The sequence below is a fragment of the Delphinapterus leucas genome, chromosome 2 (assembly GCF_059928025.1).
Source record: "Delphinapterus leucas isolate spDelLeu-1000000601 "Yukka" chromosome 2, BTC_Dleu_Yukka2, whole genome shotgun sequence".
NCBI classification, from domain to species: Eukaryota; Metazoa; Chordata; class Mammalia; order Artiodactyla; family Monodontidae; genus Delphinapterus; species Delphinapterus leucas.
In genome coordinates, this window is record NC_143130.1 from 96,566,989 (window position 1) to 96,581,355 (window position 14,367).

General features: G+C 37.0%; 1 protein-coding gene across 15 annotated transcripts in view; it reads right to left on the reverse strand.

Moving 5' to 3' along the window:
• The window catches only part of MGA (MAX dimerization protein MGA), a 155,675-nt gene that overhangs the window by 29,787 nt on the left and 111,521 nt on the right, over window positions 1-14,367 (reverse strand). For all 15 annotated transcript variants that reach the window (XM_022587399.2, XM_089905020.1, XM_089904997.1 and 12 more), the window contains exon 10: window positions 1,029-1,255. In XM_022587399.2, coding sequence (XP_022443107.2) covers window positions 1,029-1,255 — 227 coding nt within the window. The remainder of the gene's footprint in view (window positions 1-1,028; window positions 1,256-14,367) is intronic.

The window sequence follows — 14,367 nt, forward strand, 5'->3', positions numbered from 1 at the left end:
GCAGTGCTTCTCAAATTATCTGCAGTGAAGGATAAGTTTCTTAATTACCTGTCACACACAGACTGAAACTTTTGTAAAATAAATTACCAGAAAAACAAAGGCCAGGTTTTTCAGTATTAGATTTAATAGATAAAAATTTCTCTATCAACTTGTAGCAAAAGTTTCTCAACATCTACTCTCATTTTCTATACTTATTTCATCACAGACTAATAACAAACAGTTATAGATCAGCACTGTACAAGACCACACTGAGTAGCACTGCACTAAAAGATCTTCTTCAATTTAATGGACTGTAAAGACTGAAATGGATTTATTAATAATCAGATATGCTTAAGCTATTAACACAAGAGAAGCATCAGCTCTTTTACCTATCATCTTCACCTGGTCATGCAAATGTTATTTTAAATCTTGAACTTTACTGTATATAAAGAAATTTGCTTTAAAAAGATCACAGTTATTTTTTAAGCCTTCTTCCTAATGCTTTTCTAATAACGTGTACTACATACATCTTAATCACTCAATATTCTATACTACAGGAATAAGAGTACCTTTTGCAAGTCATGTTTAAAAAAAAAAAAGGCCCATCTTTATATGATCCTTCTAAAGAGAGATTTGGCTATCTTTAAGAATTACAGTAATCCTGCACAGGTCCACTTACACACCTTTTCGTCAACAGTAAATACTACAGTACTACATGATCCTCGGTTGGCTGGATCCACACATGCAGAATTATGGACACAGAGGGTTAAATGTAACGTTATATGCAGACTTTTGACTGCACAGAGGGTCCACACTCTTAACCCCTGTACTGCTCAAGGGTCAACCATACTACTATTCACTCTATTTTAATGACATTTTTTAAAGTGCCATCAATTAAACTGACTAAATCAGAAAGGGAAATGGCTTGCAGACATATTACCTGAAAGCACCATGATTCACAGAATACAAACCAAAAATCTGGTTGAAACCCATCAACTTTACAAATGATTTTTGTAACTTTCAAAAGAAGATGTTAACACCAAGCTTACCACAGGATTGGGTTTGGGAGTATATGCCCTTGCAGGTTTAATTCCAGTGAGCAGTTTGCCCTTTACAGTAGTAGATAAAACTTCTGGCTGAGGCAACAACAATGGTTTCATAGGCTCAATGACAGAAGGCGTTGGGATATAAACTGGCTCTGGATCTACTTCACCTTCTACTTTCACCCATAATGGGTAATGTCGAACAGGCTGTTCAGGCTCTGTTTCACATATAGCTTAACAAAAAGAAGGGTAAGATTGTTAGATGCCTTTGGCAACAAAAGTTCACTGCGGCATTGCCAAAACAAAATACGCTCCCTCATAAAAAGCACCAACTCATTAAAATAATCAAACAGACGCCCCCTAAGAAAACCTTTAGTTGCCCTCATGCACCTTAATTCATTCATCTATTAACCAAATATTTGTTGAATACCTATTATAAATCAGATACTGTTTTAGACACTAGAGTGAAAACAGCTATGACTAAAACAAAGTTCTTGCCTTCACAGAGTTTATAATCCATAGGAGAAAACAAACTAATAAACATATAGTATCAAGTAAAAAGAGCACCGTTGAACAATATAGCTGGGTAAATAAAGGATGAAGAGTTAACAGGAGATGCTATTATATTTAACATGGTCAGAAGAGACTTCCTCTAGTATCTTGGAAAGGTAATCATTCTATACTACAGTTTTAAATTTTACAAATAACAAATATTTATTGACCCTTACTATGTACAGACTCTAAGCACTTCATATGTTTTAAATCATGTAACTGTAACAATAGTCCTTGAGGTATTATTATTCCCATTTTGCAGAAGCTGAGGTTCAGGCAAGTCCATCAGTAAGAGGCAAAAGCAGGATCAAACCCAGTCAATCTGGCTCCAGAGCTGTTACTGTTGCCTTCTGATGACAAATTGTATTCAAAAGTTAGCCTGAACTCAGCACAGGAGCAAAAATACATTTAATACAAAAGCAATGAAACCTGACTGAGATGAAATCATACTATCAACAAGTTCTACAGAAAGGAAAATATGCATTGATTATTTAACCAAATTAAATGGAGGATCTAGGTTAATAGGCTGCTGGCTTTATTCTTAAAGCAAACTGCCCAATCCCATCAAGAAGACAGAGAAGCAAACCTTGTTTTTTGAATTTCAATAGTCAGTGCTCTGAGAGGATGTAGCTGACTCTGAACCAAAGACCCAAAATCTATGCCTAAAGTCACATAAAATGTGACTACACAGCAACTGACACTTAATCAGACACTTAATCTTTTATAACAAAGCAGTATCCAAACCGCTACCTGATTTCATAAGAAGTACATCTGCTCTGAACATTAAGACCCAACTAGTAAAGAACAATTTTGCCCAAAAGTCTTCTAAGGCTAACATCATTCAGAGCATAACCACAAAATACTGAATAAAGACTTAAAATAGGGAGGAAAAAACCTTCAGAGCTAGAATGTGATTGGGCCAATTAATTAGTTACTTAGCAGTCTCTGTTAACCAACTTTTATAACTTAGCTTATTTATCACATAATTCACAAAGGCTGGTTAAACCCTAGTATTCATTCGTGTATTCAAATATTTAAATGTTCACTATGTATCAGACTTTGTAGATACAGTAATGAACAAAACTGACAAAAACCCCTGCCTTTATGGAGCTTACATTTAAATTGGAGGGAAGAGGGTAAGGCAGGCAATAAACAAGACAAATAATGAAAATATGTTGGATTTTGATAAGTGCTTACGAGAAAAAAACAAAGCAGAGAGAAGTAAACAGTATGTTTAGGGAGTATGTATTTTGAGGGGGAGTGTTGCAATTTTGAAAAGGGTAACCAGGGAGACTTCCCTGGCAGTCCAGTGGTTAAGACTTTGCCTTCCAATGCAGGGGGTGCAGGTTCAATCCCTGGTCAGGGAACTATGATCCCACATGCCTCATGGCCAAAAAAAACCCCAAAACATAAAACAGAAGCAATACTGTAACAAATAAAGACTTAAAAAAAAAAGGTCCACATCAAAAAAAAAACTCTTAAAAGTAATAATAACAATAATAAAAGGGTAACCAGGGACGACCTTACAATGAAGGTGGTGTATATAGAGCCTCTACCACTCATTTGGTTAAAGCTTTATTGTCTAGTTTTACGAATTATTTCACACACATATTAATTCTACTACAAATATAAAAGCCTTCAGACAGGTCAAGTACTATTGTCTTACCTCTCTTAATCATGTTTCAACGATTTTCTAAGCCTCCATAAACTAATGATTATAATAAGTAAAGAACCCTTCTCATCTTTTTTTCTTTTGAAAATAATAGCTCCTAAATATACAATACTTCAGAAGAAACCCTCTTAAAATGTCTGAAAACATCCTAATTCCTCATAGAGAATCAAAGACAACTCTAAAGTTTCAATTGTGGATAGGAGGGAAAATGGTGGTTCCAATAAATAGGAGAGTTCACAAAACCTACTGAATTGAGTTCTGTTTAGGACATGTAAGATGGGAGTGACAGCAACATAGCCAAGTAGGATAAGCAATAAAAATTAGGACTGTCATTGGCAGAGACTACACCTGAAGCCATGAAAATGGACAGCTCCACACAAGGGCCAAAACAACAGTCCACTTCCTCACACTACATTAGCCCGCTGTCCACTTGATTCCTTTACACAGCCTGGAATACAAGATAGAGCACTTCTCTGCTCCCCTCACAATACACTAGAGATACTCGTACCCCTTCATCTGAAACCCAGATAAAGGGAGCTACTAGCAAAGGCAGGATAAGGGGAGAACCAGAGTAGCATATATTCACAGAAACCTGTTTCAAGAAAGAATTAATATCCCCTCATTTCAATTCAAATGCCTTCTAAAATACACTATCTTCCCGAGGTTCCCTAGCGTTATCACTCTGTCTTCTGTGTTCTCGATAAGTCTTTTGTTCATGACACTTAAAACACATGGCACTTTTGTTATTGTGGCACTTAAAATTACCATAAATATATATCTACATGATTACCATATACCTGTTTCATCAAACTGACAGTAACCTTTTACAGATGGACTTAGAAACTAATTATCTATATCTTAACTCCTCTCACTCCTAGCAGTGCCCAACATACTTGCTCCATAAACGAAGTGTTAGACATGCAAGTCCGAGAAAACTGCTGTGCTAATAATCAGCATACTATATTCATCTCCCTCTTATTTTGAAGACATTTTCAACATTTTTTTTTTTTTTTTGCTATACGTGGGCCTCTCATTGTTGTGGCCGCTCCCGTTGCGGAGCACAGGCCCCAGACGCGCAGGCTCAGCAGCCATGGCTCACGGGCCTAGCCGCTCCAAGGCATGTGGGATCTTCCTGGACCGGGGCACGAACCCGTGTCCCCTGCATCGGCAGGCAGACTCTCAACCACTGCACCACCAGGGAAGCCCCATTTTCAACCTTTTTATTGTGAAATATAATACCCATAAAGTGCAGAAACAATGTATATACACCTTAATACATATTAACAAATATATTGTACAACCATATAAACACTCTACAGATTAAGAAATGAAATACTGCCATAAACCCCAGAAGCCTTTGCATGCTTTTCTCAGTCATAATCCTTCCCACAAGGGACTCACTTACATGACAGCCACCTCCCTGCTTTCCTTTTTTAACACCAAGCATCACACCTAAACATCATAGCTTAATTTTGCCTGCTTTTGGACTATACTACAGTAATCAAGACAGTATGGTACTGGCACAAAAACAGAAATAAAGATCAATGGAACACGATAGAAAGCCCAGATATAAATTCACACACATATGGTCACCTTATTTTTGAAAAAGGAGGCAAAAATATACAATGGAGAAAAGCCTCTTCAATAAGTGGTGCTGGGAAAACTGGACAGCTACATGTAAAAGAATGAAATTAGAACACTCCCTAACACCATACACAAAAATAAACTCAAAATGGATTAAAGACCTAAATGTAAGGCCAGACACTATAAAACTCTCAGAGGAAAACATAGGTAGAACACTCTTATGACATAAATCACAGCAAGATCCTTTTTGACTCGCCTCCTAGAGAAATGGAAATAAAAACAAAAATAAACAAATGGGACCTAATGAAACTTAAAAGCTTTTGCACAGCAAAGGAAAACATAAACAAGATGAAAAGACAACCCTCAGAATGGGAGAAAATGTTTGCAAATAAAGCAACTGACTAAGGATTAATCTCCAAAATTTACAAGCAGCTCATGCAGCTCAATATCAAAAAAACAAACAACCCAATCCAAAAATGGGAAGAAGACCTAAATAGGCATTTCTCCAAAGAAGACATACAGATTGCCAACAAACACATGAAAAGGATGCTAAACATCACTAATCATTAGAGAAATGCAAATCAAAACTACAATGAGGTATCACCTCATACCAGTCAGACCGGCCATCATCAAAAATTCTACAAACAATAAATGCTGGAGAGGGTGTGGAGAAAAGGGAACCCTCTTGCAATGTTGGTGGGAATGTAAATTGATACAGCCACTATGGAAAACAGTATGGAGGTTCTTTAAAAAACTAAAAATAGAACTACCATATGACCCAGCTATCCCACTACTGGGCATATACCCTGAGAAAACCATAATTCAAAAAGAGTCATGTACCACAATGTTCACTGCAGCTCTATTTACAATAGCCAGGACATGGAAGCAACCTAAGTGTCCATCGACAGGTGAATGGATAAAGAAGATGTGGCACATATATACAATGGAATATTACTCAGCCATAAAAAGAAACGAAACTGAGTAATTTGTAGTGAGGTGGATGGACCTAGAGTCTGCCACACAGACTGAAGTAAGTCAGAAAGAGAAAAATACTGTATGCTAACACATATATATGGAATCTAAAAAAACAAAAAACAAAAAAAAAAGGTTCTGAAGAACCTAGGAGCAGGACAGGAATAAAAACGCAGACGTAGAGAATGGACTTGAGGACCTGGGGAGGGGGAAGGGTAAGCTGGGACGAAGTGAGAGAGTAGCATGGACATAAATACACTACCAAATGTAAAACAGATAGCTAGTGGGAAGCAGCTGCATAGCACAGGGAGATCAGCTCAGTGCTTTGTGACCACCTAGAGGGGTGGGATAGGGAGGATGGGAGGGAGACGCAAGAGGGAGGAGATATGGGGATATATGTATATGTATAGCTGATTCACTTTGTTATAAAGCAGAAACTAATGCACCATTGTAAAGCAATTATACTCCAATAAAGATGTTAAAAAATATAATAATAATAATAATTTTGCCTACTTTTGAAATCTTTAAAGCATGATTACAGAGATGTGTTCTTTGCGTAGCTTTTTTTCTTCTCACACACATATCTGTAAAATGCATCTACATGCTGTTGAACATAATTCATTTATATTTACTGTGGTATACTACTCCACTGATTATTCATACTATTATTTATTCATTCTACTGCTATTAGGTATCTGGGTTTGTTTTCAGATTTTAGTTACTCTGCGTCATGGTGCCATAAACATTGTTGTAGACCGCAGTTCTGCTGGTTACTTAGGAGTCAAACTGCTAGATCAAGGGCATGTGAATCACCAATTTCAGTAGGTACTGTCAAACTACTTTCCAAAGTGGTTATACCAATTTACATTCCCATTAGCAGTGCACGAGAGTTCCCATTTATCAAGAGTTGATATTATCAGAGGATTTTTGTTATAACCATTCTGGCAGGCATGTAGTGGAATCTTGCTGTGGATGTAGTTTGCATTTCCAATTATAAATGAGATGTTCAACATCCCTCCTGGCTATTTCTAGGTCCTTGCATTTTCACATAAATTTTGGAATCAGCTTTTCAAGCTTCACATAAAAAGCTGTCAAGATTTTGATTAGGATTGCAATGAAATTACAGATGAAAAAGAGAAGGAGCACCATTACAATATTCAATTTTGCTTGCTAACAGCTTTTTGGCTTTTTGCTTTTTAATTTAAGAATGGATATTGAGAGGTTTCTGGGAAGATAGTGGAGTAGGCAGCACCGCATATATAACTCCAAATCTGAACAACAACTGTACTGACAGAATCTGTCTGATGTATTTTGAAACTCTGGAGTCTGCTGAAGGCTTACAACTTCCAGGGAAAGACCTGGACAGTAAATTTTGTGTTCAATTTCAGCTCTTGGCACAATAGCAGCTACCCATTCTTCATCCCTCCTGTCACCTGGCAGGCAGCTGGGCATGTGTTCCTGGAGCAGCTTACACACAGTGGGAGCCAGGGTGAGCAGAAAGGACCTTGTCTTCCAAATATCAGGGATCTCTGTTCTGACTGCTGCTTCTGGCAACAGAGGTGCAGACAAAGAGGCAGGAAGCCACTGCTGCTGAAGCTCCTCACACTATTGCAAGGCGTTACCCCTTTGTCTTAAGTAACTTCCAGGGGATTTAAATGGACAGCACCCTTTTCTCCTCTTCATTTTTCACTTTTTCCCCTTTTTGGGAGCCAGACACTAAAGACTAGAACACTAAAAAAACAAAAAACAAAACAGAACAAAAAAACCAAAACCCTGCATGTATGAGGAAAATCAGAAAGTGACTACGCATGCCCAATGAAAGGCTCAGAAAAGACCTGAGAATACCTTAAGTTTACACCTCAGGCGGATCCTTGGCAAAAAGACAGCCTACAACAATCAAAATAACAAAACAAACACAAAACCCTGAGGAAGGAGAATCTGATTTCCAGAGTTACCACATTATTAGACTCAAATGTCCAGTGTTCCACAAAACATCACAAGGCATACAAAGAAACAAGAAAGTATGGCCAATTCAAAGGAAAAAAATAAATCAACAAACTGTCCCTGAAAAGGACCTAATGACAGATATACCAAAGACTTTAAAAACAACTGTCTTAAAGATACTCAAAAAAATAAAGGAAGATGTGGAGAAAGTCAAGAAAACAATGTGTAAGTAAAATGGAAATACTGATAAAGAGACATAAAACCTGAAGGAAACCAAAAAGCAATCCTGGAGCTGGAAAGTACAGTAACTAAAATGAAAAATTAACTAGAGGGATTCAGACAGATTTGAACAGGCAAAAGAAAGAATAAGTGAACCTGAAGATCGGACAATGCAAATCATGGAGTCTGAGGAACAGGAATAAAAGAGATTAAAGACAAGTGAACAGAGCCTAAGGACCTGTGTGATACCATCAAGTGGACCAATATAGGCATCACAGGCATTCCAGAGAGACAAGAGAAAAAGAAATGGGCAGAGAGAACATCTGAAGAAATAACAGTTGAAAACTTTCAAACTTCAAGGAAAGACATGAATATAAACATCCAGAAAGCCCAACAAATTCCAAGATGAACTCACAGAGACCCACACTGAGACGTATTATAATCAAACTTTCAAAAGAGAAAGACAAGCAGCAAGAGAGAAACGAATCATCACAAGGGATCCTCAATAGAAATATGAGCAGATTACTCATCTGAAACTTTGGAAGCCACCAGACAGTGAGCTGATCTACTCAAACTGCTAAAATCCTGTATGTGGCAAAACTGTCCTTCAATAGTGAGGGAGAAATTAAGAAATTCTCAGATAAACAAAAGCTGAGGTAGTTCATGACCATTAAACCTGCCTGCAAAAAATATTCAAGGGAGTTCTGCAAGGTGAAATGAAAGGACACTAGACAATAATTCAAACTTATATGGAAAAATAAAAGATCTCACTACAGGCAAATACATGGGCAATTATAAAAGCCAGTATTATTATAACAATGGTTTGTAACTGCACTTTCCATTTTCTACAGGATTTGAGAGAGTAATACATTTAAAGGGAAAAAATCATTACTATGAAAGTTAGTATTACTGTATTTTTAGTTTATAACTCCAAATCTTGTTTTCTACATAATTTAAGAATTAAGGCACTGGGCTTCCCTGGTGGCACAGTGGTTGAGAGTCCGCCTGCCGATGCAGGGGACACGGGTTCGTGCCCTGGTCCAGGAAGATCCCACATGCCGCGGAGCAGCTGGGCCCGTGAGCCATGGCCGCTGAGCCTGCGCGTCCGGAGCCTGTTGCTCCGCAACGGGATAGGCCACAACAGTGAGAGGCCCGCATATCGCAAAAAAAAAAAAAAAAAAGAATTAAGGCACTTTAAAAAATTATTTATGTTTTTGAGCACACAATGTATAAATATGTAATACTGTGACATCAACAACCAAAAGGTATGGAAACATAGCTATAAAGGAGAAGAGTTTTTCTATGTTATTCAAGTTAAGTTGGTATAAATTCAAATTAGAATGCTATAACTTCAGGATGGTAAATGTAACCCCTATGGTAACCACAAAAAAATAGCTATAGAATACCCATAAAGGAAATAAGGAAAAAATTTAAACATTTCACAACAAAATAACAACTAAACACAAAATAATACAGTAATGCAGGAAATGAGGAACTAAAGAGTTTTAAGGCATATAGAAAACAAACAGCACAATGACAGAAGTCCCTCCTTATTATCAATAATTATTTTAAATGTAAATAGATTAAATTCTCCTATCAAAAGAAAGATTGGCAGAATTGATTAAAAAAACACATGATCCAACTATACCCTCGAGTGTACAAGAGACTCACTTGAGAGCCAAAGATACAAACAGGTTGAAAGTGAAAGGATGGAAAATGATATTCCATGTAAGTAATAACTAAAAGAGAACAGGGATGGCTACACCAAGATCAGACAAAGTAAACATTAAATCAAAAAAGGTTGCAAGGGACAAAGAAGGACATTATATATTAATAAAAGGTTGAATCCATCCAGAAGAAACTATCACAAACATTTACACACCTGATGGCAGACCATCAAAATACGTGATGCAAAAACTAAAAGAATTGTATTAGATGGCATCTTCTTCCTTCATAACGCTGTTTTGCCTACATTGAAAATCTGTAGTTTAGTGTAGCAACCTTCATTAATTATGTGAGATAGATCTGGATAACTTGCTGCAGCTTCTATATCAGCACTTGCTGCTTCTCCTTGCACTTTTATGTTATTGAGACAGCCTCTTTCCATAAACCTCAAGAACCAAGCACAGCACAGCTAGCTTCAAACTTTTCTTCTGCAGCTTCTTCACCTCTCTCAGCAGCCTTCATAGAATTGAGTTAGGGCCTTGCTCTGGATTAGGCTTTGGCTTAAGGGAATGTTGTGACTGGTTTGATATTCTATTCAAACCACTTAAACTTTCTGAATGTCAGCAATAAGACTGTTTCGATTTCTTATTATTCATGTGTTCACTGGAGTAGCATTTTTAATTTCCTTCAAGAACTTTTCCTTTGCATTCACAACTTGGCTAACTGGTGCAAGCGGCCTAGCTTTCAGCCCATCTCAGCTTTTGACATGCCCTCATCACTAAGCTTAATCATTTCCAACTTTGATTTAAAATGAGAAATGTAAGACTCTTCCTTTCACCTGAAAACTTAGATGCCATTGTAGGGTTATTAATCGGCCTAATTTCAATATTGTTGTGTCTCAGAGAATAGGGAGGTCAAGGAGAGGGAGAGAGATGGGAAATAGCCAGTAGCCAGAGTAGTCAGAACACACACAACATTTATTAAATTTGCCATCTTATATCAGTGCAATTCCTAGAGCCTCAAAACAATTACATTAGTAACATCAGAGGTCACTGATCAAGGATCACCAAAACAAGTGTAATTATAATGAAAAAGTTTGAAATATTGTGAGAATTACCGAACTACAACACAAAGACATGAAGGGAGCATATGTTGCTGGAAAAAACGGTGCCAACAGACTTGCTGGACGCCAGATTGCCACAAACCTTCAATCTATAAAAACTGCAGTATCTGCAAAGCACAATAAAGCCAAGTGCAATAGAATGAGGTATGTGAATGTCTTTTTCTTTATCCCAATTACATCAGCTTTATAGTAAGTCTTAAAATCAGGTAGTCTAAGTCTATCAACTATGTTCTTTATCAAAGTTGTTTATTAAAGGACTATTCTAAGTCCTTTGTTTTCCATATAAATTTTAGAAACAACTCGCCAATTTCTACCAGAAGAAGCCTGTTGAGGTTTTGATTGGAACAGCATCAAATTTATAAATCAATCTGAGGAAAACTGTATCTTACCAACAGAGTCCTCTGATGCATGAAAACTGTGTACCTCTCCATTTACTTAGATCTTTTAAAGTGCTCTAAGCACTTTTTAGTATAAAGTGGGGTTTTTTTTTGCAACTTATCCTTAAGCATTTCATTTCTTTGTATGTTCTTTAAATGGTATTTTTAACTCCAATGTCCAGTTGTTCATTGGTATATATACAAATACACTGTATACTGATATTGTTGTATGCTGTAACCTCACTAAACTAACTTACAGTCCTAGTAGCTTTTTTGTAGATTCCCTAGAATTTCCCTATCTATGAAAAAGCCAATTTTATTTCTTCCTTTCCAACCTGGATGCATTTTCTTTTTCATGCCTTACTGCACTGGCTAGAATGTATGATGTTAAACAGACATGATGAAAGAGGACAATATTCCTCACTCCTAATCTCTGGGGAAAAGCACTCAGCACCATTAGTACGTTGGCTGTAGAGGTGTTTTTTGTTTTTTGTTTTTGTTTGCGTTATAATATTTGTTTATTTATTTGGTTGTGACGAGTCTTAGTTGTGGCTCACGGGTTCCTTAGTTGCGGCACTTGGGTTCCTTAGTTGTGGCATGCGAACTCTTACTTGCGGCATGCATGTGGGATCTAGTTCCCTGACCAGGGATCGAAACCAGGCCCCCTACATTGGGAGTGCAAAATCTTATCCACTGCGCAACCAGGGATGTCCCTGTAGAGTTTTTTATAGATGCTCCTTATCAGGTTGAGGAAGTCTCCTTCTATTCCTAGGGTGCTTAAGAACTTTTACCAGAAATGGATTTTGTCAATTTTTCAAAATATCTATTGAAATTATCATATGGCATTTTTTAAAAAGTCTGTTATGGTAACGGTGAACTACAGAGATTATTTTCAGGTGTTAAATTAACCCTGCAGACCTGGAATAAACCCCACTAGGCCATGATGTACTTATCCTTCAAATATACTCTTGGATTTGATTTGCTAAATTTTCATTTATATATATATATATATATTCATTCCTCAGGGATATTACTCTACAGTTCTATTGTAATGTCTTTTTCTGGTTTGAGTATCAGGGTAATGCTGGCCTCATAGAATAAAACCATTTTACAGAAGTGTTTGTGTAGACTCGATATTATTTCTTCCTTAAACAGTTTTGTAGAATTAACCGTGAAGACATCTGGAACCGGTGTCATTATTGTGGGAGTTTTCGCTACAAGTTCACAGGTACAGGGCTAAGCAATTATTTATTTCTTCTTAAGTGAGTCTGGTAGCTTTGTATCTTTCAAAAAATTTGTTCATTTCATCTAAATTGTCCAACTTATTGGCATAAAATTGTTCCTAATATTTCCTTATTATCCTTTTAAAGTCTGCAGTAATGTTACTTCTCATTCCTGATACTGGTAATTTCTGTGTTCTTTTTTCCTAATCAGTTTCCTACAGATACCAATTTTATTGATCTCTTTACATAAAGTTAACTCGTAGGTATACATCTCCAACAAAATTCTAAGTGGGCTGAGAAAGGAGGAACACCAGATTTGTAATCCTTTGTCACGGTACAATCCGCAGCAGCTAAGCACAGTGCTTTTATATCAATACCACCTGCAGTATTTTTAGGCAAATGCAAGAGTAAACACGTGATAAGAGTGAAGGCCAAATTTCAGAAATTGTATCTTACACAGTAGAAAAAACACAAAGACTTGGAAAACTTGGGTTCAAATCCCTACCGCTCACTTAACAGCAATGTGACCTTGAGGAAGAAGTCACTTAAACGCTCTAAGCACTCGGTTAGTGTTATTTGTAAAATGGAGAAACCTCCTTATCACAAAAGGTTGCAAGATTTAAATGACATACCCTTATACAGTGCTCTTCACAAAGACTGTCTAATAACGTTAATATCCCTCTGTTCACATCAATGGATTAATGGGCCACTAATGGCAGAACAATTTTTAAGTCTATTACAATGACAAAAAAGCTATCATCAAATGCCTAGATTTCATGCATCAAAAACAATAATTTTTAATTTATACATTAATACAGAATAAATACACAAACACGAAAAAATTCAAGCTGTACAAAATGACACAAAAATGAAAGGCAAGTCTTCCACCATACCCAGTGTCACAGTCCCCACGACTGACTACTTGCAACCATTTGTGTTTAGTTTTGGTGGTTACCTCAATAATCCTAAATCAAACACTTTCCCCTCAACTCCATGATTTAGCAGTGGCTAAGGACTCAAGTGTGATGAAAGATAAGGAAATTAGCATCCTAAACTTACTCCACTTTTCATCTTCTGCCAGCTATAGAGCTACTTTCACACTGTCATGGTTTATAGCACTGATTTCTGTTCTAAAATTCTATTTGGAACTTTAGCAATTTGTATATGCCAATTCTAAAAATCAAAATACCAATACATTTGCTTACAAAATTATGCTTATGTGATCAATCCTTGTAGAATCAACTAATGTGACTGACCCCTTAGAGGAAGAAAATGTAATTCTATACCACTAAATTTGTTGAAACTGTCCAACAGATTCTCTTTTCTTATACTCTTAATTGCTCAAAATTTTACCAAAAATTGTATTGGTTCATAGTTGGACCATAATTTTCCTGTACAAATTTTTTCCTTCCAGTGTTCTTAATTGTTTTTTTTTTAATTGATGAAGGTGGCATGAATCTTCACCTAAACATTAATCATCCAGGTTCTTAACCATGTCATTTCTTAAAATAAACCTAATATTCTCTTAAAGATAGTCTTCTAAGCATCTTTTGATTTTCTACTTTAGCTTTTTTTTTTTTTTGCGGTACGCAGGCCTCTCACTGTTGTGGCCTCTCCCGTTGCGGAGCACAGGCTCCGGACGCGCAGGCTCAATGGCCATGGCTCACGGGCCCAGCCACTCCGTGGCATGTGGGATCTTCCCGGACCGGGGCACGAACCCGTGTCCCCTGCATCGGCAGGCAGACTCTCAACCACTGCGCCACCAGGGAAGCCCTGATTTTCTACTTTAAATTAGACTACTTGCTTTCTAGTCTTGCTTTGTAGTTGTCATCCTAAGATTGTTTTCTCCCCCTCTTGGGCTGGGTCCACAATTCACTAGATGTTATCTCATGCTTCTTGAATTTTTTGTTTTCCATTTTCTGGAGCACAACCTCAAGAAATTCACCAGGAGACTGCAAGATATCAACTTCCTACATCCTGATTGTATGTTTTAATATATCTCCATCTCATGCAT